At 51.1% G+C, this 25,120-nt stretch overlaps 1 protein-coding gene across 1 annotated transcript in view; it reads left to right on the top strand.

The window, feature by feature from the left end:
* The first annotated feature begins 8,920 nt into the window (after positions 1-8,920).
* Positions 8,921-25,120, top strand: part of KIRREL3 (kirre like nephrin family adhesion molecule 3) — a 540,292-nt gene continuing 524,092 nt past the window's right edge. The window contains exon 1 of the mRNA XM_072822662.1: positions 8,921-9,258. Within this exon, the coding sequence (XP_072678763.1) occupies positions 9,204-9,258 (55 nt within the window). The 5' untranslated portion in view covers positions 8,921-9,203. The remainder of the gene's footprint in view (positions 9,259-25,120) is intronic.

The raw sequence follows: 25,120 nt of genomic DNA, 5'->3' as shown, positions 1-25,120 counted from the left end.
TTTCTCTGTCTTATCTAGTTGAGCTGTCTTTTTTGGCCAAGAGCTACCATACAAAGGCTGTGGAATGTATTTCAAGGATGAATTGTCTAAAGATGAATGGTCTGGCTCAGATATCTAACAAATGTATACTATAAAGTATTATTTTCATCCACATTAAAGTCCCTTATCGCGTTATGAAATACTTATGGATGAAAGGATGTGATGTCTGAATTTGCTTCAAAATAATCCAGTGAGATGGGAGGAAGCAACGAGGAGAGATGAAACAGAATTGGCCATGGCTTGATCATTGTTGGGGCTGGGTGATGGTCCATGGGAATTCTAATACCAGTGGTTCTCAAACATTAGCAGGCATCTGAATTATCAGAAGGCCTGTTAAAACACAGATAGCTGGGCCCCCACCCAGGCATTCTGATTCCAGAGGTTTGGGGTGGGGCCTAAGGATTCGCCTTTCTAGCAAGTTCTCAAGGGGCTGCCGATGCCGCTATAGCACCCAGGAAACTCACACTGAGAACCCCTGTATTATACTATACCTTCCATTTCTATACAATTAAAAAAAAGTTAAGGGGGACTGAACTGGGCTGGCACAACAAAAAAGCCTGGGAAGGAGTTTCTACCTTTTCCTGCTCTCACTCTCAGACAGACGGCAGCCTAAAAGAGACAGAAAAGAGACACAGACAGCAGGAAACAAAAAAACACTGAACAATCAACTCAGTTCAAACAGGACTGAGTTTGGAGAAACCCATGTTGGTTTTCTTCATATGCTTTGAATCTGTGTCCATATAATTGTTATGGAATGTGCTAACCTCTCCACTGGTTTGGGACTGTGCAATAAAGCAGTCTGAATAACCAGGAATTCTAATTGTTCTTTTAGTACAGGAGCTAGAGTTGGACTGTGTTTTATACAGAAGGATGGCACCACTTCCCGTATTTGCCCGAGACTTGGGTTTAAAATGTATAGTCAGAGATCTTTCTCTCCGGTTTTTCAGATGTTGGTTATGTTCCAGATAGTTCTAGATGACGGATACGGAATCCAGCTCTCCCTGGGTCTAAAAGCATCAGAGGATTAAGAAAGAAAATCTCAAGCTTGAGATTGGACAGTCATAGGAAATACACTAGGACTTTTTCAGCCTACCTTTATTTATTTATTTATTTATTTGAGATCTTATTTCTTTATTTTAGAGAGAAATAGAGAGTGCAAGTGGGGGGAGTAGTAGGGAAAGAGAGGGAAAATCTCAAGTAGACTTCGTACTGAGCATGGAGCCCGACATGGGGCTCAATCTCATGACCCTGAGAAGCATGACCTGAACTGAAACCGAGAGTCGGATGCACAACCTACTGAGCCACCCAGGCCTCCCATTGGCCTAACTTTATTTTGTTTAGAATCAGTTGCTGTGTGCCAGGCATGGAGCAATATACTCTGCAAAAATAAATCTCCCCAAGTGGTCCTTGACCTTGAGGATCTGACGTAGAGTGTCCAAGGTAGATATTTAAGTAAGTAACTCTGTTAATAGTTCTATAATAAGAGCTCATAAATGCTGTGGAAACTCAGATGAATCAGCTGCTCATTTTTGACTGAGGGGAGGAGGAGGGGAGCAAACTTCTCATGGGATGAGAGTCCAACTGATCCTCGAGCAATGGGCACCTATTATTAGGCAAAGGGGCCAGTGAAAGAGGAAAGGCATGCCAGGAGAAGAAATGGCATGAGAAAGGTAGAGAAAAGTTTAAAGTGGCTTCTGCCTCTAATTCATGAAGAATCGTCTGACTTAAGGGTGGGTGGTGAAGGAACGGGCTGGCAGTGAGACAGAAACGGTATGTTTGACAAACCCCACATCACGGGATGGAGACTTTATCTCCTTTCATAGGGAGCACGCACATTTTTAAGCACAGGGAAGATATTACAGAACTGAATTTCAAACAGACATATGTGGTAGAGCAGTGGGTGAGACTAGGCAACGAGCTGAGGGGGCTATGGATTCAGGCAGAGGTGATGAAAACTGGATCTCGGGCTCCAGATTTCAGAATATTTAGGGTAGGAGACCCATTGTGAGCATGTTAATAGGAAAGGTATGTGTGTGTGTGTGTGTGTGTGTGTGTGTGTGTAAAGGTTTAAACATCCATAAACGTATATAACTTCATAAAGATGGATGTGTGACTTTTATATCTATCTATAGATAGATTTTTTTTTTTATGGACAGAAGGAAAGAAGAAAAGGCAGGGAGGAGGCAGAGAGAAACCCAGGAAGGAAGGGAAAATAGTGTACACAATAAGCAAACAAGAGAAAAGAAAGTTTGTCCCCAGGGAAAGAAGCTGGACGGGCCTTCCTAGTGAGGTGCATCTGTTCCCCCGGCTGCTGTAAAGGTTTACTAAATTCTAACATCAACCCAGGGGGTATGGGCATGTTTGTATGGGGAGGGGGTCATGAGATAGAATAATGGGGGAAAAGAATAAAAAGCAGCATAATTTCTGAGACGTTGAATACCACAAATGAGTCATCAAGTGGAATTTCACTTTGTCTTTCCATATTTCCACAATTAGCCTATTCATGTACACAAAAAGAGCACACGGCACATTCCAAAATGACACAAGACTTGTTTCAGACACTGAAGAGGGATGCTGAGACTCGCCTTCCCTGCCATCCCTGGAGCATGGACAGAGGTCCTGGCCTCTGCACTCAGCCGGCGACGAGACAAGGCATGGGGGCACCACCACCTCCTTTCAAAACGTTTCTCATATCTTTTCTTCCCTGTAAATTATACTCTCTAGGCGTTTGCTGGGAGAGATAATGCTGCTCCCATGTGAATTGAATACCCAGTGCCCTGCATGCATGAGTGTGTCAAGGCTAACCAGGTCTATTGTTCTTAAACAGTGCTGCCAGAGAATTGTCTCCTTGTTCAGAATGATGCTGAGGAGATAAAAATATCTTTCATTTCTATAGTGCTATGCATCTTAAAGTGTGTTCCACATTTTGCAAACTATATATAGGCTCAATTCATTACCCATCCCCATAAAATACAGCCAGAGCAGTGGCAGGCACATGCCAGATGTTTGACAATGGTTTAATAACGCAGCAAAGAATAAGTTAAATTGGATTCAGAAAACAGGAAATAGGATGTGGGGCACTAGGTAAAACTTTGCCATTCATTCACCATTATGTGTTGAGTGCCTACCACCTGCCAGGGCAAGAGCTGGTACACAGTTGTGAACCGGGGAGGCCCCGCCCCTGCCCTCTTGGACCTGCCAAGATATCCAGGAAGATCCACGAGCAGACACATTTTCTAGTTAAGTATGGTTTGTATTAAGACCGAGTTAAAAATTCAAGGTGTCATGGTCCTTACTACCTTTAAGGGGAGTCTTTACAACTAGCCACCCTGGCACCAGCTTTCCCTTCCTTTGATAAAAGGTTCACACCCAATGCAATTAGGGGACGTACGTTGAAGAAAAGCTGATTCTGGGACCCAGAATCCTGGCTGGACGTGGGGCACGGTTCTGGGAAAAATAAGAGGAGGAAGGAAAACACCAGTTGAGCAAGTTGCAGAAAGACCTGAGGACAGAGTAAGAGGAACATGGAAGAGTCTGGGGAAAAGCTGTACCCAACCCGAGCAGAGGGCTGTCCGTAGATTCCACGGTGGCCATTTGTTTGCTTTTGGGCGAGGATCAGTCACCCCCAATCACTTGCCCTGACACTGAGGGCACTGTGCAAGTGCCTCCAAATCTCTCCAGCCCGAGAGAGGTAACCTCTGGGGAGCAGGCAACAGAGTTTCAGGACCGGGAAGGATCCTAGAGAGCCACTGTCTCAAATCCGTCATTTTCATAGATGAAGAGAGACCTGCCAAGATTCCTTAAGTGGCTGCAACAGTTCCGTGTGTCCAGGCCAGACAGAGCCCGGTCAATAGGCCCGCCTCACTTAGGATCCCCTCACTTAGGCTTGGTCTTAGGTGAATCAAGGGAGACAGTTTCATCGTGTCCTTTGGGGGATGTTTTCAAAAGCTGCTGACCTGGTCCTCTGGGCCCTTCTGCATCCCTGTGAAGAGACTGACCACAGGAATCAGGGCTTACCCTCTTATAATCCACCTCCACAGATATTGTAAAGAAATCTGGCTCAGATAATGAAAAAGAAATGGGCTAGAAGATTGTGACTGTCCAGCTCAGGTAGGCTGCCACCCAGGAAGGACCCCTGAAGACCACTTGGTCTCTGGATGTATATGCGGCTTTGAGCTCTTATTAACTTACTCAGGACGGAGAGTCAGATTACCCTAAACTCCCAGAAGAGGCCTGCTCAAGATGAGTTTAAATCCCCGGACAAGAAGGTATTAGCCAGTACTGGCAGGATATATGAAAAACAAAGGGAAATGTGGTTTATAATGTATCTGCGCAACAAATATTGTGAAGAGGCATTAAGCAGGAAATTCTCCCCTCATGATGATTGCCTGTCTCGTACAACAGCCTCCCCCTCTTCACCTCTTTATTCAGGGTAAAGGCACCTCGAGAATACAAGGAGACAGAGAGAGAGAGAGAGAGAGAGAGAGAGAGAGAGGGTGCCCTGCCATCAAGAGCAGTGGTGGGAGAGCGAGGAGGGCAGGGCAGTACAAATACAGGACCCAAGGTTGGGGGTGCTGTCTGCACCTCAGCCCCGCAGCTTCCTGTAGGACCTCAGGCAAGTGGGCCTGGGCAGACCGACCTAGAAAGGATCCCGCCTGACAGATGACCTCCAGGGCAATTTCGGTCTTATTAAAAAGCCAATGAGATGTTTCATAAATTTTCCCCCAAAGTATCCACCTGTGTTTACTTCTTCCAGCTAGAAGACAAACTTCTTCCCAACTACAAGACATCTGTGTATTCATGTGTATTCATTCCACGCGTCTTTATTAAGTACCCACCCCCCCCACCCCTGCAGGCTTTTGCCCAAATGGAAGTAATAATAAATACTACAGACATCCAAGGGAAAGAGGTCCCTGGAAAGTAGTGACCAGCTAGGGTGTGCAGGGTCTGTAATAAACTCCGGCCTCCTGGGCACCGAGCTGCAGCACCTCCCACCCCCGCACCGCTGCATCTGGACCCCCTCCTGCCTCCCTCTCTTTGTCCCAGACCTCAGAAAACTCTGGGGGCACGCCGGCTGCCAGGAGAGCAGGGCTTGGAAGCAGTCCTGCGGAGACTTGGCCCTTCCGAAGCTTCTTGGCCGGCGAGCAGCAGAATCTGGAGCCAGCCCCGGTTCCCTACAGGCTGCGGCCTCCGCTAGCTCTCGGCGGCCAGAGCCCGGCGGCTCAAAGGACACAGGACTGGGCACCGAAGGCCGGGAGGGGGGTGGGTGGGGGCTGGGGCTGCTGAACTCGGCCTCCCGGGCTGCGGTCCAGGAGAGGAAACGCTGGAGAGGATGCCACCTGCTGGTGAGGGCCCTCGGCTCGCGCGGTGGGCGCCGCGGAGGCCCGGCGCCGGGATGTGCAGAGCCAGTATTTGGGCGGTTTTCCAAGAGCTTGGTTTTCTGCGGTCCCTTTAGGGCTGTCACCTCCACGGGCCCTGCCCCGAGCCCCGCTGCCTCGAGTCCCGCGTTCGGGACGGGCAGGGTCCCACAAGGGGGTGGGGGGGGTAGGTCTTCCTCCTCCCTTCCCTCCCCTCCTTTCCCCTCCCTCCGCTCCCCACCCCTCCCCTCTCTCCCTTCCCTCCACTCCTTTCTCCTTCCTCCGCTCCCCTCTCTCCCCTCCCCTTCCCTCTCTCCCCTCTTCTCCGCTCCACTCCCCTTCCTCCGCTCCCCTCCTCTCCCCTCCCTCCGCTCCCCTCCCCTCCCCTCTCTCCCCTCCCCTCCCTCCGCTCCCCTCCCCTCCCCTCTCCTTCCTCTGCTCCCCTTCCTCCGCTCCCCTCTCCTCCCCTTCCTCCCCTCTCTCCCCTCCCCTTCCTCCGCTCCCCTCCTCTCCCCTCCCTCCGCTCCCCTCCCCTCCCCTCCCCTCTCTCCCCTCCCCTCCCTCCGCTCCCCTCCCCTCCCCTCTCCTTCCTCTGCTCCCCTTCCTCCGCTCCCCTCTCCTCCCCTTCCTCCCCTCTCTCCCCTCCCCTTCCTCCGCTCCCCTCCTCTCCCCTCCCTCCCCTCCCCTCCCCTCCCCTTCCTCCGCTCCCCTCCCCTCGGCTCCCCTCCCCTCGCCTCGCCTCGCCTCCCTCCCCTCGCCTCGCCGCGCGCCCGCAGGTCTAGGACTCTGCCCTCCTCTCCATCAGGTGGAGCCGTCCGCGCCGCCCGCCGCCCGCCGCCCGCCCCGCCCGCGAACCGCGCGCAGGCACCTTGCAGCGCCGGGAGGTTAACCGAGGCCCCGGAGGAGGTGAGGCCCCGGAGCGGCGGGGCGGAGGTGGCCGCGGCCGTCGGGGCCGGCGCCAGGGCCCGGCCGGCTGTGGGTCCCGCAGGTACCGCTGTCGTGCTCGCCGCCCCACGTGGTGGCTGCCGAAGATTGCCGTGGTTTTTCCGGCACTCGGGCTTGAAAGCCTCCCGGTCCTTTTAGAGGCAGGCGGCTCACCACTTAATCCAAGATTTTTTTTTTTTCCCCTTCTGCCGGGGACCGGAGGCTGCGGGGAGGGGGCGGAAGGGGATTGGGGGGGGGCTGGGGAGGGGTGGAGGGAACAGGCCCAACTGGCTTGGTGGGGATTTGAGCCAGCTGCAGGGTCGTGAGGCCAGTCTCAGGGACCCGTGCGAGGCCCAAACAAGGTCCTGCCATCCCCGGGTTCCCACCATCCCTCTCCTGTCCGAGACTGAGTGTGTGTGTGATGCGCACACGCCCCTACCTGGGCCTGATTTCCGTGTGTTGCACAGTTCACTAGCTTCACGACCCTGGTTTTGTAATATTTCCCTGGGGCCTGAATTAAGCAAATCCGGGCCCCAGGCCACTTAGGAATTAACAGGCAAAATGAAACAGCAGCTTAAAAGATAAATGGTAGTTAAAACGTCCGGTGTTGCTTTGCGAGGCACAATCTACATTCTAATATTATGAGTCTCACTCACTGCAAGGCTTGCCTCAGGGCTGGTGCCCAGACCTTCCATTTCCCCCCACCCCCACCCCCACCCCCACCCCCACCCGGGAGACTTCATGGAGAGCTCCTACTAAAGTTACAGCGCTCCACATGCCATGTTCTCACTCTTAATATGTTGTCTGGCATAGGTTGTTAAGAATCATCCTCCGTCTTGTGCATGTGTTTCTGATCTGCCCCTTTTGTTTCACTCTATTCTCTGTCATCGAAGCAGCGGGGCTGAGGCTGTGCTGACACTTTGCTTCTGTACCTTGTTTGCTCATTTAGCGGATGGGGGCCTCTTTGGGGTCCTCTTTAGTTTCTGTTGCTCAGCATTTCTTTTCTCCCTCAAAGCTTGCGTACACATTTCCCTTTGATATGTTTAACAGCCTCGAAGGGATGCAGTTAAATAAACTATTAAGTTAAGAATAGAAAAGTCAACAAAGCAGACACCTACTAATTTGTAGATCTTTGATGTCAACTACCAGATGTAAGCTCCTACCAGCGCCCGCTTTCCTCACTTTTCCTCGTGGGGCCCTACTTCTCTTTTTCTTGTTCCTCACTACCAAGGGATACATTTTTAAAGTTAACATCCACATGGAAACTTGGAGTTGGAATATGCCTCTAAGTCAGTAAAATCCCCAAAGTATGTAATAGTGGATGGAAGGAAGGCTGAGAGTTTCCCAAAAGACCTCCCCAAGGTCCAGTGAGTGAAGAAAGCAATGACTGATTTTATGTTGAAAGGCACACATCAAGAGGGCATCTTTCATTTTTCCCCCCTACTCTTTAGTCCACCCCTTTCTTCTGTAAAATGCTGCATATTATATGCAGTTGTAACTATCCTTATAGTTTGTATCTTAGGTGTATTCTCTGCTTCCACACCAAACTGTGAGCCCCTGAAGACATGGTCTGTTCCCTGTGATTTTCATTACCCCCAGTGCCTGCTTAGCTCAAGTATCTCTACCTAAACATCCATCAAGAAAATAGATGTAGATAAATTCACTTTGTTACCCTTTAGGAAAAGAGTTGGATTTGAGTGTGGGCTTCATGACAGGGGACAGACCTGAAGCTTCTTCCCAGGCAGTTGCCTATGACCTTGGCCTCTCCTTCGCAACAGGATTCACAGCACCTCTTGGAGAAAAGACACTCTGAGAGTGATGGAGGGCTTATTAGAGGAGAGGCTGCAAACGCAAAGACAGACTGCTCCCCTCTCCTTGTTAGGAAATGCACAACCCAGGATGGTAATAATAATAAATGGGCATGTGTCACAAACCTGCTCGATTTCCCTCCTAGTTCCTTCATTTTGTTTGGGAGGAGTGGTGCAAGGCGAACCAAGGTCTAAACGTGCAGGCTTTATTCCCTTACCTCTCCCCCTTCTAGGAAAGTCTCCAAAAAAGGTAAAAAAAAAAAAAAAAAAAACGTGCTTATCTCTTCCACCAACTCCGAGACTCCCGCTGCACACATTGGCCAAGTCCTTCCTTGAGAGGGATGCATCCCACCCCCCACCCCACCCTACACACACACACACCCCACACTCGCCGCTCTGCTTTTCCCTTTCAACCGGTTTCCAATCCACCACCCTCACCCCCCCCCATCCCCGTGCAAAGGCAGGGCGTGCATATTTATAATATGCATCCTTAACTTCACTCCCGCTGCACAACAGTGTGTGCTGTGGACAAAAAGTCACAGTGGGCTCCCCGTTCCAGATGCCTGTGGGTCCATCATGGTGACAAAAGCTGAATTTCCCCCTCTTTGGGGGGGAAAGGGAGCAGGGAAGGGAGCGCGCAGCCTCCCCCCTCCCCTCCCCGCCCTCCGCGCTGCATAGATCTCCTTTTCTCCAAGTGTTTCCTCTTTAATTATGACCTGTTCCCCCCCCTCCCCCCCCCACCCCAGCGTCAGTGAAAGGAGCCCTTCTGTCACTCGTCACTGGCTCCCTCGCCCGCCCGCCCGCCCGCCGTGGGAGGAGCCCGCCGGAGGAAGCCGTGCGCCGGGGCTGCACAGAATGGATCTGCTCGGAGCGGGGACGTCGCTGAGCAGCCCGGCTTCCCGCGGCGGCTAGGAGCCGGCCACTGGCCTGGGCGGGCTGCGGGGACCGGGCCCCGGGAGCACCGAGGCGCGACCCCGGGAGCATCGCGGCGAGGCTGAGCGCGGCCAGCCCCCGGGAGGACAAACTCACGGCCACCCCAAGTTGCGCCGCCGGCCCCCCCTCGCTGCGCTGAGGAATGAGACCTCTCCAGCTCGATCTGCTCTTCGTGTGCTTCTTCCTTTTCAGTCAAGGTAGGACCCCCTCCATCACCCCCACCGCGCGGGCCGGAGTGGCCGGGACCGGTCCGCGGGGCGGCGGGGCGGCGGGCGCGGGCGGGGAGCGCAGCCGGGGGCGGGCAGGCTGGGGGAACCGCGACCCGTCCTTTGCGCCCGGGATGCGCCGGCCGCGCGCCTTCGCGAATGCAACAAAATGGTCCCGTGTCTTCTCCTCCGGGAGCTTGGGGTGCGGGAGGGGTGGCTTGCTCCTCTCACTTGTCAACATCCAGCTCAAACTCTCCGATGCAAATGAGTTCTTTATGCTCCCGGAGCGTGCGGATGCTCCCGGTGCGTGCGGGAGGCAAGCCTCCCGGCGGGGACGCCGCTCTCAACTTCTGGGCGCCTCCTCGCCTCCGGACTCGGGTGGCAGGAGGACAGACAGCTGGGTCTAGGCGGCTGCTCCAGCTCCACCGAGGTCCGCCTCGCACGCACGGGTGTAGTCGGAGAGCCGGCGTGTGCGGCTGCACGGCTGCAGAAGGGGCCGCGACTCGCGGATGCACCGTGGGGGTCGTTTGCAGCGGTTGGGAAAAGCGTGTAAAGAGTTTCATTGAATTGAACCGGGGTTGTCTGAATAAGGCTGCATTCTGAATCCTACACAGCCCTGGATTGAGAGCCTAAAGTGAGCATTTGGCCGCTGGTGCTAATTGTTGACTTTGTGCAGCCTGGCAGGGGAGCAGAGCTGCTGGGGGGACTTGCCCTAAAGAACTTCGCTACCTCTGGGCTGGCTCCCTGCCCCCCTCCCGGGAGCCCTGGCGCTGGCAGTGCTGGAGGGATGGGGAGGGAAATCTGGGGAGGCACCGTGAGTGCCTCCTTAGCCAAAGGCATCGAAAGTCACCTGTGGAATTGAGTTCGAAAGGGGATGAGTAAATCGGCTCCTTCCCACTCCTTTGGAATGCCCGAGCTGCCTCTGCCATCTGAGACAGCACTTGTGCCAGCCAGCACAGCTCTGAGAGGGACAGGACTCTCAGAAAAATCCACAACAGAGCATGTCCATCTGTTGATTAAATGAAGGGTAAAAGTTTTCAAGGAAGCAGAGCACCGCCATGGGTGGCTGGCTCTGCAAGCAAACAGCACGTCTCCTTTTCTTTCCCTGTCAGGGAGAAGCCAAATGTAAGCAGAAACCCACGCCTCCTTCCTCTGCTCTGCCATTGGTACTTGTGGTCACTGCAGATTTTCCCCTTGTCAAACTTTGCTCAGGGCCACCCTGACGAAACCGGAGGGGCCTTTCCCCCATAGCAGTGTGTGTACACCCACGTCGGTATGTAATTATAATGTGCACACACACACACACACACACACTCATGTATTCATAGGGTAGTGTGCATCTCACCAGGGCTCCCTACAACAGCAGGAAGATAAATTGCCTTCCCTAGAGTTTTCAGGCTGAATGAATAAGAACTATCTGAGAACACTGGTACAGAAACAGTTTGGGTTATATTACCATTTTTGTGAGATCACTCTCCTTGGATGCCTGTATGCTTGCTTATGGGCGCGCACTCGCACGCGCGCGCGCGCACACACACACACACACACACACACATGATCTCCTTTCCCTCTTTCCAATTTATTCGGGAAGTTGCCTGCAGAATCCCTAAAAGGAGGAGCCCGCCATCCCCCCTCCACCAGCCGCCGCCCCACTCCACAAATGTTCATGGGACCCATGCACATTTTAATCAGCCCATGTGTGGTTGGAAAGCTTGAGCTGTGATTCTCCTCTAGATTGGCATAAGAAGCCTTTGGTGTCTTAAGTGCCTCTCTGGCTGTCTGAATCATCACAGTGTGCATCTTCTGCTTTTCTTATCCCTTTCTCAGTACCGAGCTGTTTCTTCACTGTCTCATAGGAGTCTTTAAATATTTACCTATGGAGGTTAAACGCTCCGTTTCATCTGCCCTTAGCCCTGAGAGCCCTAGGAAGAAACCACCGCGTCCTGCAGTGCCTACTTGCCTGTTACTCCTGAGTGTTCTGAGCTTGGGCAGCACTGCCCACCCTACCAAATGGCAGATGTCATGGCCCACGGGGCTCCAGAAAGGGTCTAAAGAAAGATGATGGGACAAAGCGGAGGCAGCCGGTCCAAATGCCCTACAACACCGGACGCTGCGGGTTTCGTGCATAGACAGCCCCCGATGACCGGAATTAAGGGCCAAGTGGGATGATGTTTCTGGACTTTTGTGATATGCTATCTTTTGACTTGATCCATAGACCCGTGTTTTACTGTGGGTGTTGTTTTGAGTATCGTGAATTCCCCGGATGATTCCATTTGATGCTACACGTATGTGATCAGTTCGCGTGCTGTGCCCACCCCTGCCTAGCGCCATGCATTTCTCAAGTCATCAGTTAGGGCGCATCCACTTCCGAGAGGTCGTGAGAGGACCAGCCCGCAGGCTCTAGGTGACACCCACACACGTCCCCCTCACCGAAGTGGCACCCTGCCTGGGATGCCCCGTTGAGCCACCCGTTTGACCCTCATGTCCCACAATGCTTCCTCCTGGGATACTTTCCAAGGAAATGTGCAGAGACTCAGGGATGCCCCTCCTCTCAGAGAAAACAAATGTCCAGGGTTCTTTTTAAGCCTTTATCTGGCACTCCGGTGACACATCCATCTGCTGCCCAGCACCTCTCCCAGTGGGAGCCTATGTGTCATTTTAGAGTTTCTGGAAACACAATTCTCATGCTTCCTGCTCCCGTTGTCTTCGTTGCCTTCCAGAGAGTGAGCTCCAAACAGTGCTCTGAAGACTTGCGTGGCAAAACCTTTAAGGAAGAACTGTTAAAGTCCCTTTCAGTTGTCCTTTCTCTCCTGACGTGTCCAATGTTTATTTACATTCCCATTTCCTTGTAACCCTTTAGAGAGTGAAATGCACGTATAAGTACTGTCAGTGCTATGCTGTGTCCCCTCTCCCTTTCAAGTTTGGGCTTTGCGTGTAGACTGAGATGAAATATTTATTTATCTTTCCTAAGGTGGCAGTAGAAAGGCCAAATGGCATCCCTCCATTTCCGCCCCTGCCAGCGTCCCTGGGCCACAAAGAAATGGAGAGCTGCCAGTGTGTGCTGCTCGTGGGTTTCTCTCTTGCTGGGGATGCCTCTTCCATCAGCTGGCAGGACCGCGTGCTTTGTACAGAGAGGGATAATGTCACAGCACAATTTGCCTCCTGCAGAGAAGAGGCATGTTCTCTGCCCCTGGGTGAAAAGGAATCGATTCTCTTGTCATCCATAAACTTAGAACTTGCTATATTTTTTTCCCTTTATCATTTCCATTTGCCCACAACTATTTCCCTCTGTGCCCTCCTTCATCTTCAAGAGCCATGCCAGCCAGCCTGCACATCCACATCTTAAGTAGCTATGAAGGACTAGTGTTCCCTGCTTCCCGGCAGATCTCAGTGTTGAGACAGTCTGGAGGGTGTGCGGTGATAACGGAGTTGGTGCCTTGAGCTCAGACACTCCTCAGAAGGGTGTTCCCCTCCTGGCTCACTAACATTTTCCTCTAGCACTCCCAGACCTGGCCTGTCTGGCCTCATAACCTTGTGGGGTCTGAAAGCTCTAATTCCGGTGAGCCCAGATCTCTTGTGGGATTTACACGTACTCCAGGCTGCTCTCGAACATGTTGGGGTGATAAACAAAAACTTACACTTACCTGTCAATGACATCTCTGAGTTGAGGATTAATCTGGGGTGTCACCTCCCCATTGGGAAGAATCTGAGTGACTTGCTCTCCTGACCTGCTGGCAGGAATCACCGAAAGGGCTGTCAGATGGCTCCCAGAGGGGCAGAGGTTCGTGCTGACATGACTCTCCAAGGGAATAGAAGAACCTGAGGCAGACACAGGGCAAATAACTTGTGAGTGGAGAGACCCAGCTAGGATGAGAGAAGCCACAGGGATGGCAGGAAGCTTGGAAAGGAAGGATCAACTGCAAGAACGCCTGAACTTGCAAGAAGCTCCTTTGGAGAGGGAAAGGAGGGAGAGGGAGAGGAAGCGGGGCACCAGAAGATACATGAACACATAAGAGACAGCTAAAAGAATGGAGGGATCATAGGGGGTATAGGCTGGGAAGGCATGAGAACAAGGAATTGGGTGTGAACAGCAACTTAGCAAACAGTTAACCTTGCCCAGAACTGTCCTATAACAAAAGATGAGGCAAGTAATAAGGGTGTTGCTCCCCCCACTGGCACCCCAAGTGGTATGACAGCTTGTGGAGGAGAGGAAGAATGGTTTCTTTTGTCCTGGAAGGTCAGTGCACAACTGCCAAGGGTGTGGGACCACTTCTTTAGCAACATCCTCCGGGTGAGGGGAACTGGGATGTGTCTGTTGGGCATGGGGGTGGTCTCTGTGTCTGCTGCCCAGCGGGGAGCTCTCTGTTTGCCAGCCAGACCTATTGAGGAGGGAAAAGAAACTCCCCAGGGGGAAAAGGGTGCGGGGTGAGGTCAAAGCCCACACCCTACACTTAGAGGATGCAGTGGGGGCCTCCCTCTTGGGTTACAAAGGAGGATCTCACTTGGAACATGGCAGCAGTGAGCTAGGCATGGTACCAAGGAGCAGCTCTCCCTGGTGTGCCTGTGTTGGTAGGAGCCAGGGCCAGCAGGAGACGGGGTGGAGCAGGGGATTAGGCCTGAAGATGCAATTTTTCTTTTTTTGTTCAGCCCAGTGGGGGTGACTTAGGCGGCATTATATTGCAGACCCAAAAAAGCACATGAATAATCCAGAGTGAATTCAAGAGATTTCAATAGCAAAATAATAACAATACTAATGATACCTTTGATTTGCAGAGTACTTTTCTTCCAAGGAGATAAAAAGATAAACTGTTTTGGAAACATGAACAAGGAAAAGAAAATTGCTTGTGATGGAGGAGTGGGAAGGAGGGCCAACAGCATTCATTTTAGGGTCTCATGTAAATCGGGGGTGGCCGGGATGGGCGGGGAGGGGGGATGTTATAGGGGCATAGGCATCGTTTTTTCAGCTACAGTCCTTATCCTTCTAAAATGGTGAAATAACTTTTAGGTGAGAAACCAGCGCAGGCATTTTTAATAGGGGCCCACCAGAAGGAGCCAGGCCCAGTACCCGCCCCCTCTCCGGACTGGGAACCGCTACCCTCTGATGCGCCCTCTGGTTGGGCAGGAAGATCACAGCAGGCCCGAACCTGCACTTGCACCTGGACTCTCACGAGGGCAGCAATCCTGATTTTAATGGTGGTGCTTGCAGCACAGCGATTGGGGCCCCCATCTTCCCGCAAGGTCAGTGGACACCCCGGTGCTCACGGAGCAGAGTCTGGTGGGGGCTGCTGCCCTGGGGGACGTCTGTTCCCTTGCGCGTCGCATCACTGCTGTCCGCAGGGACTGAGGAGCAAAACCAGGTGGGAATCCCCTGGCACCCCTAGTGTCAGGCCACACTAGCTTCGTCCTGCATTCCAAATCGAGGGGGTTTTATTTCCAGCGAGGGGACTGTTACGGGGACCCCCTCCATCTGTGGAGGCACAGATGCCATTGCGTCATGTTTCCTTTTCCCAGGGGGACACCCAGAATGGACAGTTCGGTGTGCACGTCTAATATGAATGTAGCTACCGCGGATGATTGTGATCCTTCTCTCACCTTCACTGCAAAGAATGCCGCGTCCCGCTTTCCGCCCGGGCTTGAGGGTGCCAGGGTTTGAGGATGCTCTCTCCGCATCCACACTGTTGCCATAGAGGGAGGATCTCCACCACCATACTTAACGTGAACTTTCATTAACTTTCTGCTTCTGAGCTGCTGAAGGAGCTAGGGATCAAACATTGTGCTTTTCCCGCCCCCCCGCCCTTCCTCTTCTGATTGTGAAAATGAGTACTCTGGCTGTATATTTCTAGAAGTCAGTAAATGTCAATATTGGATAAGTGTTTCCTTTATATCACTGCAATTTAGCATAAGCTGCTTGGAAACAAATGTCTTCCGTAAGCATACAATGTTTCCGTGAGTACACAGTCAACACCACTGCAAGGATTAAATAAATGTCAGCTTTCCTCGGGTACACTGGTAACAAGTCAAAGCCCTGGAAGTAGTGGCCAGCCTGGGTGAATCCTGCTCCCTGCAGAATTATTCTGTTGCAGCCCTGGCTGGGGCTTGGAGGGTGAGAGGTGCACGCTCCTCCATCCCATCCCATTCCTTGACAAGGAGGCAAGGAAGTGGCCAGACATAGATGCCTGCCACAGGCCATGGGAAGGTTCCCTGCCCGCCCCCACGTTATCATGCCCTCTCCAAATCTTTCCCGTCTGTGACCCCCCTTACTGCTGAAGCGCAGTCCTGTCCAGAACTTAGAACAAATCCACCATCTTCCTCAAACAGCAGGTGAGAGCTCACCTGGTGTGGGTATCCTCCTAGGCAGAAGGAGGTAGATTTACCTGAGGCCGTTTTTTGTTTGTTTGTTTTTTCTTTTTTTCTTTTCTTTTTTTTTTTTTTTTGAACGTTGAAACCAAAACTGCAATGGCACAGGTGGTCAGTATTAAAAAGATGCATGACTATCAGGCTGAATGATCAAGACGGCCTACTTACTTGGCCTTGTGTTACCTGGACGGTTGTTGTAAGTTCAGTTTCTTTCTAATGTATGCCTAGAAGATGGGAATTTGAAATCTGACCCTGACTTGTGGCAGTGACAACCAAGGCTGGCATTCATCATTCCACACGTCCTCCTCAGGGGCTCCATCAGAGGGCCACATTCTCTTGTCCATCCTTTGTCATCAAATAGCACTTGAGGACACCAAAGCTCAGCCCTTGGCCTGTCGGCCTGTGCTCACTATAGGCCTACTGTGTGGTGGGCACCACACCAGGGGCTTCTGATGCAAAGACCCCTAAGACCGTATTTCTGCCCCTGGGTGGGGGGCTCTCCATCTGGTTAGAGAGCAGACACATTGACTCATGGTTCCAACGTGATGCGCTCAGAGTTGTCAAGAGTATTCTGAGAGCAGCTGAAATGACCGAGGGCGTCAGGACACGCTGCATAGAGACAGTGATTTGATGTCACAGGATGTCTGGGAGCCCTCCTGGGGAAGCACAAGAGCAGTGTTCCCAGCTTGCCTTGGAGTGTATGCAAAGGAAAGAAGGCAGGACAGAAAGCCATATGTTCAGAAGCAATGGGTGGTGTGGGTGGCTGGAATATGAGTGCGTTGAGGATAGTGAGAAGCTTGGGAAGGGGATGGTCAGCTTGTCATAAATACCATGCCAAATGTTTTGATGATGGACTATCAGAGTTAAGTCTGTTCTTCAGAAACATTGCTAGTGGCTTATGGGCCTGTACTCCTCTCTCCGCCCTGGGTCTTCTGGATTAAAAGAGGGAAGAATCCATATGTTACTCATTTTTTTTAGTTTGCCTTGTTTTTTATATGGGGCTTTAAAAGTGTGGAAATGGATGGAACTATGCCCCTCCTTCCAGCCCATCTGCCTTCACAGTTGGTATGTAAAGGGGTAGGAAGGTGAGCAAGAGAGTAAGTGTGCAAAAACTGACCTTCACTGTTGGTCTGCACTCCAGAGGGAGGCAGACGAGGACAGCGATTAGACGTATCCTTAAGGACGATCCGCCGGATAAAGAATGTGGAGAGGAACCCAACACACAGGAACAAGGATGGCTGAGGCCACACTGGGTTGTTAGTTGGATGGTGTGTGCTGAGGAATGGGATTTACCCATTTCAGGGGTGCAGGGAGGCTGGCCTGACATTGAGGACGAATGGTAAACCTGGAAGGGAGACAAGAGCAAGGATGAGATATGTAAGAAATGCCTAGAGACATTTCGCTGATGATTCTTTGTTGTTCTGAAGAGGAAGCTAAGGTATGCTGGCTTTGGGGAAAACAACAAGGTTACAGCTACGTGACTCTACTCAGAGGACGTTAGACATGTTTATGAGTCTCTAGCATCAAGGGTAAAGAAAGTCATCTGATCTACTTAATGTGTTCCACGCTTGGGCCTGTTCTCCCCAGGAGTTAGTTGGTGAGGACCGGCAGGACAAGCTCAATAGTGAAGCAAAAACCTGCACTGCTCTGCAAGAAATAGGCAGCGACATGTCTAAGACCGTCGATATTTAATTCCAGCATCTGAGGCTAGCCCACTGAACAGTCTCCCATTGCTGAAAGTGCTCTAAGAGTAGAATTTGGGCCACCAAGATTGGAAGAGTCAATTCCCAAGCAGTGGATCAAAGAGTAGACAGTAGACTAGATGTCTACTCTTTGATCCAAATCCTCACCATGCCTACAATTTGCTGAATATTATCTATTAGCAACAACCTATTGATTTTAGATAATAAATCCCTAGGAGATTCACAGATGATGTGAAACAGATGTCTTTGTCCGGCACATACTCTTGTAAGTGCTGGGCAAATCCTTTCGGTGGTTGATTATGGTAGTGGTGGCAATAGTAATGTTTTTATCATGATGATGATGATGATGATGATGATGATGAGCACTGGGGTAAAGTTTCACAAGCTGTAGAATGCCCTGCACAAGCACTACTTCATTTCATCACTCTGATAGCAATATCATCACTGTCATGCCCTCCAGAAGGTCACGTCACTCAACCAAAGTCACTCTCATCTGGTTCACTTTTTCGTGTGCCTCGATGCTTCTCAAGATGCTGGTAGATGCAGCTGCTCCAAATCATCCGCACTGAAAAATACATGAGAGGGATCCTAAGCTGTGGCATAAGATGGAACGTGTTCTGATAGCTTGTGGGGATCCTCGATGTCTAGGCATAACAAGGGATTTTAAGGATTTCCCATGAAAACCAGGGAGCTGACCTTCAAACCACGACCTAGCCTTGCAGCTCTATCTTTTGATTCCAGACTCTTTCTGAGTTGGTTCCTTCATCTTTTGGCATTCAGCTCTACCTTGAGGGCACAAGGTTTCCAGGGGGAATGACAGGCCAGCCTCTTGGGCTGAATAGCAATCAAGAGGATGTTGCTTGGGTAGTTATTTTTGTGGCTGTGTTGACAAAAAAGAAAGAAAGAAAGAAAGAAAGAAAGAAAGAAAGAAAGAAAGAAAGAAAGAAAGAAAGAAAGAAAGAAAGAAAGAAAGAAAGAAAGAAAGAAAGAAAGAAAGAAAGAAAGAAAGAAAGAAAGAAAGAGAAAGAAAGAAAAAAAAAGAAAGAAAAGAAAAGAAAGGCAAGGGCAGGAACTTTTATTCTCTTAATTAGTTGATTAAACTATCCATTTCTTTTATCCACCACCCTGGTGCCAGGCATGCTACTCCGCACATAGAAGACTCTGAGTAAATGTTGAAATATTGAAATGAATGGTGAGAAACAATGAAAGGAAGAGAAAGCAGTGTTTCTGACATCACACGTGCGGGGGCTGACAGGCTCCCACAGGAGGGCAGAGGAAAGATCCCAACTATTCGGAGTGGGAAGTCGTTCTTGTCTGAGGGAGGCCTTGAATGACCAGTGGGTCACCAGGGACTCTGCCAAGAGAAACGTCCTCTGGTGAGCCACCCACTCCTCAGTTTCAGCAAAAAGGCAGCCCTGCCCTTCTGTTCTTTAATGCATGTCGGTGCCCATCTCTGTCAATCATCTGCAGGTGTCACAGGTGACTCGGTTCTGATGCAGTGTGACAGTCCACCTGTCACCCTTGGCGATGCTGGGAGCTATGACAGCTTCAGAGTAATGCTGGGACCCGGCTGGCTCATCATGCAGGCAACCAGAGGACAGAAACTTAGAGCTTTCTCCTGGACTCCCTTCCAGGGTACCATGGGAGAAGGGAGCGCCACCCTCCCTGCCTTCCTGACCTCATGACAAAGAGAGGGGAAATTGCCAATTAACCTCCCAGTGGCTTTACCCCCTATATTGTAGGACTGGCACTTTTCTGCGCCTCCCTGAGGGGTGCGAGGTCTACCCCCACGTTCATAGGGACTCCCATTTCATCAGAGAGCTGGGCCTTGGAAGCCTGTTTCTTACAGAGGACGCTACACCTGTGTGAGGGGCCGCGGGAGCCAGAGGGTCTGCTCTTCCCTTGGGTCCCCGTAAGGCAGGAGCAGGTGCAGTGTTTGGGGAAGCGAGACCCTGCGAGCGCTGCAGTTCCCGCAGCAGCCTGATGGTGGCAGCAGCAGCGCTTGCAAAGCCTGAGCGTGAGCTGAGCTAGGCAGCCTCCTCCTCCTCCTCCTCCTCCTCCTCCTCCTCCTCGGAGGCTGGTGGGCCTGGGGTAGCTGAGCCTGGAGCAGGGAAAGGGCATGGAGGGAAAGAGCAAGCCTTCGGATGGCAGCAGCCACCCCCCCCCCCAACCTCCCCCCAGGAGGCTCAGGTGCTTTCTGCTTCTTTCTGATGGACGTGAGGGCAGAATGCTAGGGGGCATGTCCCAGAAGAGGTAGGTGGGTACAATTTAAAATGCCCAGGGGTGTGAAGAGCTGCAAAGAGAGGGAGCAGGGGAGACCCCAGCCAGCCGTCCATTACCGTGTGGCAGGTGCTTTCCCACGCTGGCCTCTCTCCCATGGGTGATGAACGCGTTCATCCCCCAGGGACGGCGGGCAGCCAGGACCCTGCTCCCTCTCCCCAGCCTCCAACCTGGGCCCACTACCCCCTCTCCCCCGGAGTCGCCTCTTTCATGATCCGGGAGCCAATATTTCAGCCTGTACCCCTCTCATGCTGCAAGAGCAAAACAAACAGATACTAAAATTAGTCCTCATTATTCCTGGTCTCCCGGGCAGGCTGAAGAGGTGCTACTCTGTTTTCATCTCTGGACAGAAACAGACACCATTACAACAAATCACCGTCAGCTGTGGTGGTTTGTTGCAGAGTGCAACACCAGGCAAGGTAACCAGATCCTAATGGCAGGCCCTGGAAGCCCATGCCTGCCCCACTGGGGTGGCAGCATGCCTTCTTCACCTTTTGAAGGTTGCAAGTGAGATGTGGCTTAGGCCCTGGCGTCCATCTGTGTGCAGCATGGACCAAGATAGTGGGTCAGGGGGTAAGGGAAGGGTGAGGCCATCACCAAAGCTGCCCCTTTCTTTGTCTTCTCTGTGTGGCTCAAGTGGCCGGTAGACTGGCCGTTTATATTGCCCGACATCACCAGATGCTGCTTGATATCCTTTGGGTCTAGGTGGACTGTAGGACTTTGGATAAGGCTTGCTTAAACCCAAGCGGCCTCCCACACCTGACTCCCCACCAGAGCCCTTTGCTGCTGTGTCGCTAGCAAGGTGAGTTGCCACTGGCCTGTCTGTCCATCCTCACCCTGTCTGTCTTCCCCGGGGGATGGGGGAGTGGAGGAGGGGTGCGCAGTGGGGTTGGAGAGCAAGTAGGACTGCTCTGTCCCTTTTATTAATGGAGCGCCACTGGCACGCGGCAGGTGACTTCTTGAGCATCTCACGTCAGAGAAGAAAACTCTTTTGCCTCAACTGTGCAAAACCTTATTTCAGACTGTAGATTTGATGCTGCACAGGTCAGCCAGGCAGAATAGAACCACAGGATTTGAGAAGTTGCTAAAAGTAATGGAGATTAATCTCCTCCCCGTAGAAAAGGATGTGATGCCAGCGAGGTACGTGCTGTCATTTCGGCTGCTTTCCTGGCCCCTTGGCTTGGCCACCTGCGCCCCATTCCTCCTTCACAAGCGTGACCTGCGTTAGGGCTTTGGGAGTCCCCGGATGGACAGCTGAACAGGGGAGGAGGGGAAATGGTGAGACTAGAAGAGAATGGACCCCTGTGTTGGTCTCCAGGTGCCCACTTCCCAGTGGGTCTCTCACCACTACTGAAGCCTCACAGTCGCTGACGTCAAGCCAGCCACGGGGAGGTGTCATTGAGACTTAGAGCTTCAAGTGCATTCCCTAGGTCGTCTTCCAAGCAACCCAATAGAGCAGGATTGTCAACCCACCTGCCAGTGAAAACTACTGAGGCCGAGATTCCATAATTTGCCCACAGATTCCTAACGTTGCCTCTCCCATGGGGAGTGATGGGACCGCCGTTTGGACACCTGTATGTACATCCCTCCTCCCTTGCTGCTTCCCTCTTGGGGAGGAGTTCCCCTCACCCTGGTGGCTCCACAGCTCTGTAACAGGCAGTGGGCCGCAGACCCCTTGGCCTGGCCTATGATCCTCCTCTGTCATGACTTGTAGGACTTGGGAAGAAGAGCTGAGCAAAATGGGGGAAACAGTCTCCCCAAAGACAGAAGCTGAGTAGGGATTCATGAAGCCCTGCTCTGTGGCCGGCGGGTGCTCATTACTTTCCTAACCCAGCTCAGTTTAGCTGAATGTTTTGAAAGGCAAAGGCTGATTTCTTAACAGGAACCCATCGCCACCTAACTTTCCGGCGGGGGATTTAAAGAAGAAAAAGAAGGAGAAAGAGAAGGAGAAGGAGGAGGAGGAGGAGGAGGAGGAGGAGGAGGAGGAGGAGGAGGAGGAGAAGGAGGAGGAGGAGAAAGAAGGAAGAAGGAAGAAGAAGAAACCCCATCCTGCCCAGGGAGAGGTTAGCCTGGTGTTAGCTCTGCCGTGTAAGAATGGAGCTACTCTACATGAAAAGGCATTGCAGGACATCAATACCCTCCTTTTTGTCACATCTAGAATCGTCAAAATGTCAGGCGACCACAGGGTTCTGAAGTGATTAACAACGGTCCTTAGGGAGAGGTAGGAAGGACTCTCGGAATGTAGGAGAGTCTGAGTGCCGCTCAGGCTCGATTCTCCTCACTTACGCTCCAGCAGGTACATCTTACCTGGCGACAGGAATCATTTCTGAAGATGGCATGTATCTCCCTAGACCATGCTCAGGATCAGAGTATTAGTTTAAGATAGACAAGATAAACCAGCAAAACAGAAAAGTTCCTTGACGTTTTCAAAGGTCCTTTAGTTTGAGTCGGAGGAACACGGAGCAAGAATGCAAGACAGATAGATCTCTGCATGGAAGACATAAAATTCCTTCTTTTTATGCCACAGTCTGAGCCTTTCAGCAGAACACACGGATCATGTCAGCAGGTGCATTGTCCGCTGTTGCCAGGGCTCCGAATCCGCGTGGATGCCCCTTGCTCTGGGCATGAACTTTGCTTTGGGTTTTCTCTTCATCAAACCAGGGCAGGGGGATTCACAGATAGAAATCCATATTTTTATAAGTGAAAACAACTGAACGCTGAGCTGATCAGACTCAGAGAAATGCCATCCAGAAAACCTTCTTCCTCCCCTCCCCTGGGCTCCTGCTAATAATAATAGGAAATCTGCATTTACCTCTCATTATCCGCAGATATTTATTAACAAAGATCCATACCACCGAATTCTTGCCAAGGAACATGAAGCTATATGCACCGCTGTATTTTTTCAGTTAAATACTTCTTGTGGTGCATGGTCTGCCTTAAGTATTTGCGCAGTCAGGGCAGGGATGCTTAGATTATTCCTAAGGGCTGTTGCAGCCATATGAACCGAAAGAAATCTTTCTTAGTCAAAATAGGAATACCCTTTGCAACAGGCCAGTTTGCCCCTTTTTACGGAATAGTGTTCGGAGTATTTGAATGCTCACCTGGCATGGATGCGTGGGGCTTGGAGGTCGCGACTTCCTTCGCAGTAAATGTTGAGATGCTTTAAAACAACTGCTTAGGAGAGACTTGTCCATCGAAAGGAAGAAAGAGTATCTGGAAGAGTATCTGGTGGGTGCATTTCTGACATAGGAATCACTGGCAGCCCCTCTACACCCCACTACCCCCCGCCCCGTCCCGCCCGGCCTACCCTGCCAGTGCATACTGCTTAATTTAACTTGGCTGCACAAGCACGCCTGAGAGCAGTTTTATTTTATTTTATTTTATTTTATTTTATTTTATTTTATTTTATTTTATTTTATTTTATTTATTTTATTTTATTTTATTTTATTTTATTTTATTTTATTTTATTTTAATTTTTTTATTTTTATTTTTTATTTTTTATTTTTTTGAAAGCAGTTTTAACCAGAGGAGGTTAGGTGGCTCATGGGAGGTGCCTTGAAGAGTTTTCATGTCACATTACCTTAGGATGACTCAGGAATCACCGTGGGTCCTGAGCATAGGAAACCAAACAAATGATAAGGCCAGGAGCATACCGTTTGGAACGTGATGGCTTTGCCAGTCTCTCACTGACGTCACTGCTTTCCTCACTCACGACCGACAAGAGTGCGAGTCACTCCTCTCCGTGTGACTAGCAGCTTGTCCCACCTTAGGCCGGCCCGGGAAAGCAGTGTGACCATCTGTGCTGACAGGAGAATGTGGCTAAGAGTGGCCATAGATTTTCTTGCATCTGTACTTCAGAAGGTTTATTTTACAGTCAACGCTGCACCCCAGAGATGCTCATGTCCATAAAGGATGGATTTTCTGCTTTGCACGGTGAAGAGATTCAGAATGTATATAATAATGCACTCCGAGAATTCTTGTTCTGTTTTTTTTTTTTTTAAATCTTCAAGGTCAATACAACCACAGACATTGATGTTCACTTCGTTGTGAGCTGGGATCTACTAGCTGCATACTGTCATTTTATTTTTCAATTCATAAAAAAAAAAAAAAAAAGAGATGTTCTCATCACTAGGCCTCTGGGCCTCTTTATTCAGCCCAGATCACCGGTGGGAAACCAAATGCAGGAACTGACGAATCCAGCGAGGGAGAGGGGGGAGGCAGAGCCAGCACCAGATTTGAAGCCGCCCTTGACCCCCATCCTGGCTGCTGTGTACACATTGTGCATATTCCCGGATGGATGATGTAGTGAAGGAAGAGAAGAGGAGGAGCAGAGGTGCCTGTGGCTGTCAGGCTAGCAAGGAGAGACAGATGGACAGACAGACAGATTGAGCGAGCTGAGATGTGTGTAGAGGACAGACATTTTTGTCTCCTGGAGACTGTAAGGCTGTCTTGGTCAGAACTCCGACTCCCCCCCATCCAGATGGGGACCATGAAGGCACACTCTTGTACACAAGAAGGTTTTGAAGTTTCCATTCATCCGCTTAACCATGAAGATAGCCAGCATGCCAGATTTCAGGGACACAGAGGGCTCTGTCTTTGGATGGTTGCCTGTTCCTTTGACAGCGTCCCAGCACCTTCAGGAGAAAGCTCTCTCTTCTCCTCCTTTCTCACATACCCTTCGCTCCAGCCAAGCCGAGCTGCTGGCATCTTTGAGTGTGATCTGCTCCCCCACGCCTCCTGGCTTTCTCACCCGTCCTTCTTCCCTCTGGAAGGATCTCCACTCTCCGCCATGTCGGTCTGGCTGACTTCTACCCTGGGGATCAGCTCACTTTGCCTCCTGGAGAAGACTCCTCATGTCTCTCCTCAGAAGCCAACTTAAGAGGCTTCCTTCCTTCCACAGCCCTCCAGAAACCCCCTTGTAGAGCCTGTAACAATAAATTAAAGTGGCTTTTTCCTATCTCCCTTCCCTTCTAGACTGTGAGCTTCTGGGAGGCAAGGGCTGGGTCCTGTCGAGCTCAGTGTGTGCAGGACCTGTGTGACGTGGGTGCCCAGCCAGCACGTGACCAGTGATCCTTGGTGGCTTCTACCTTCTGTGCCTGGTATTTCACTTGCCAAGCTGTGAAAGTGCTTTATCAGAGAATACATCCTACTTATCATTAATATTGCCTTCTGCAACTAGAGTACCTATGAGCACAAAGTAATCCTTGGGGAAAAGGTGATAATAATTTAATCCCTCCTTGCATTTATATAGCACTTTATCCCTTCCCAAGCCCTTTCACATTTATTATGGGCGACTCTCATCCCGATTTTGAAAAATAAGAAAAATGAGACCAAGTGATGTTAAGTGGCTTCTCTTAGGTCACAGAGGTGGTAAGTGTGAAAGTTTAGACAAAAACCCAGGATTTCACAATCCAGGCCCTGGATGGTTGTCCTAGCCCTTTCCCCCATGCCTCCTCCCCCTGGGTTCTTGCCTCTGAAGAGCACATGCCTAGAGGGCATGGAGTGGGCTCCCA

Source organism: Canis lupus, chromosome 3 (genome assembly GCF_048164855.1).
Source record: "Canis lupus baileyi chromosome 3, mCanLup2.hap1, whole genome shotgun sequence".
NCBI lineage: Eukaryota > Metazoa > Chordata > Mammalia > Carnivora > Canidae > Canis > Canis lupus.
This window is presented reverse-complemented; position numbering and strand designations above follow the sequence as displayed.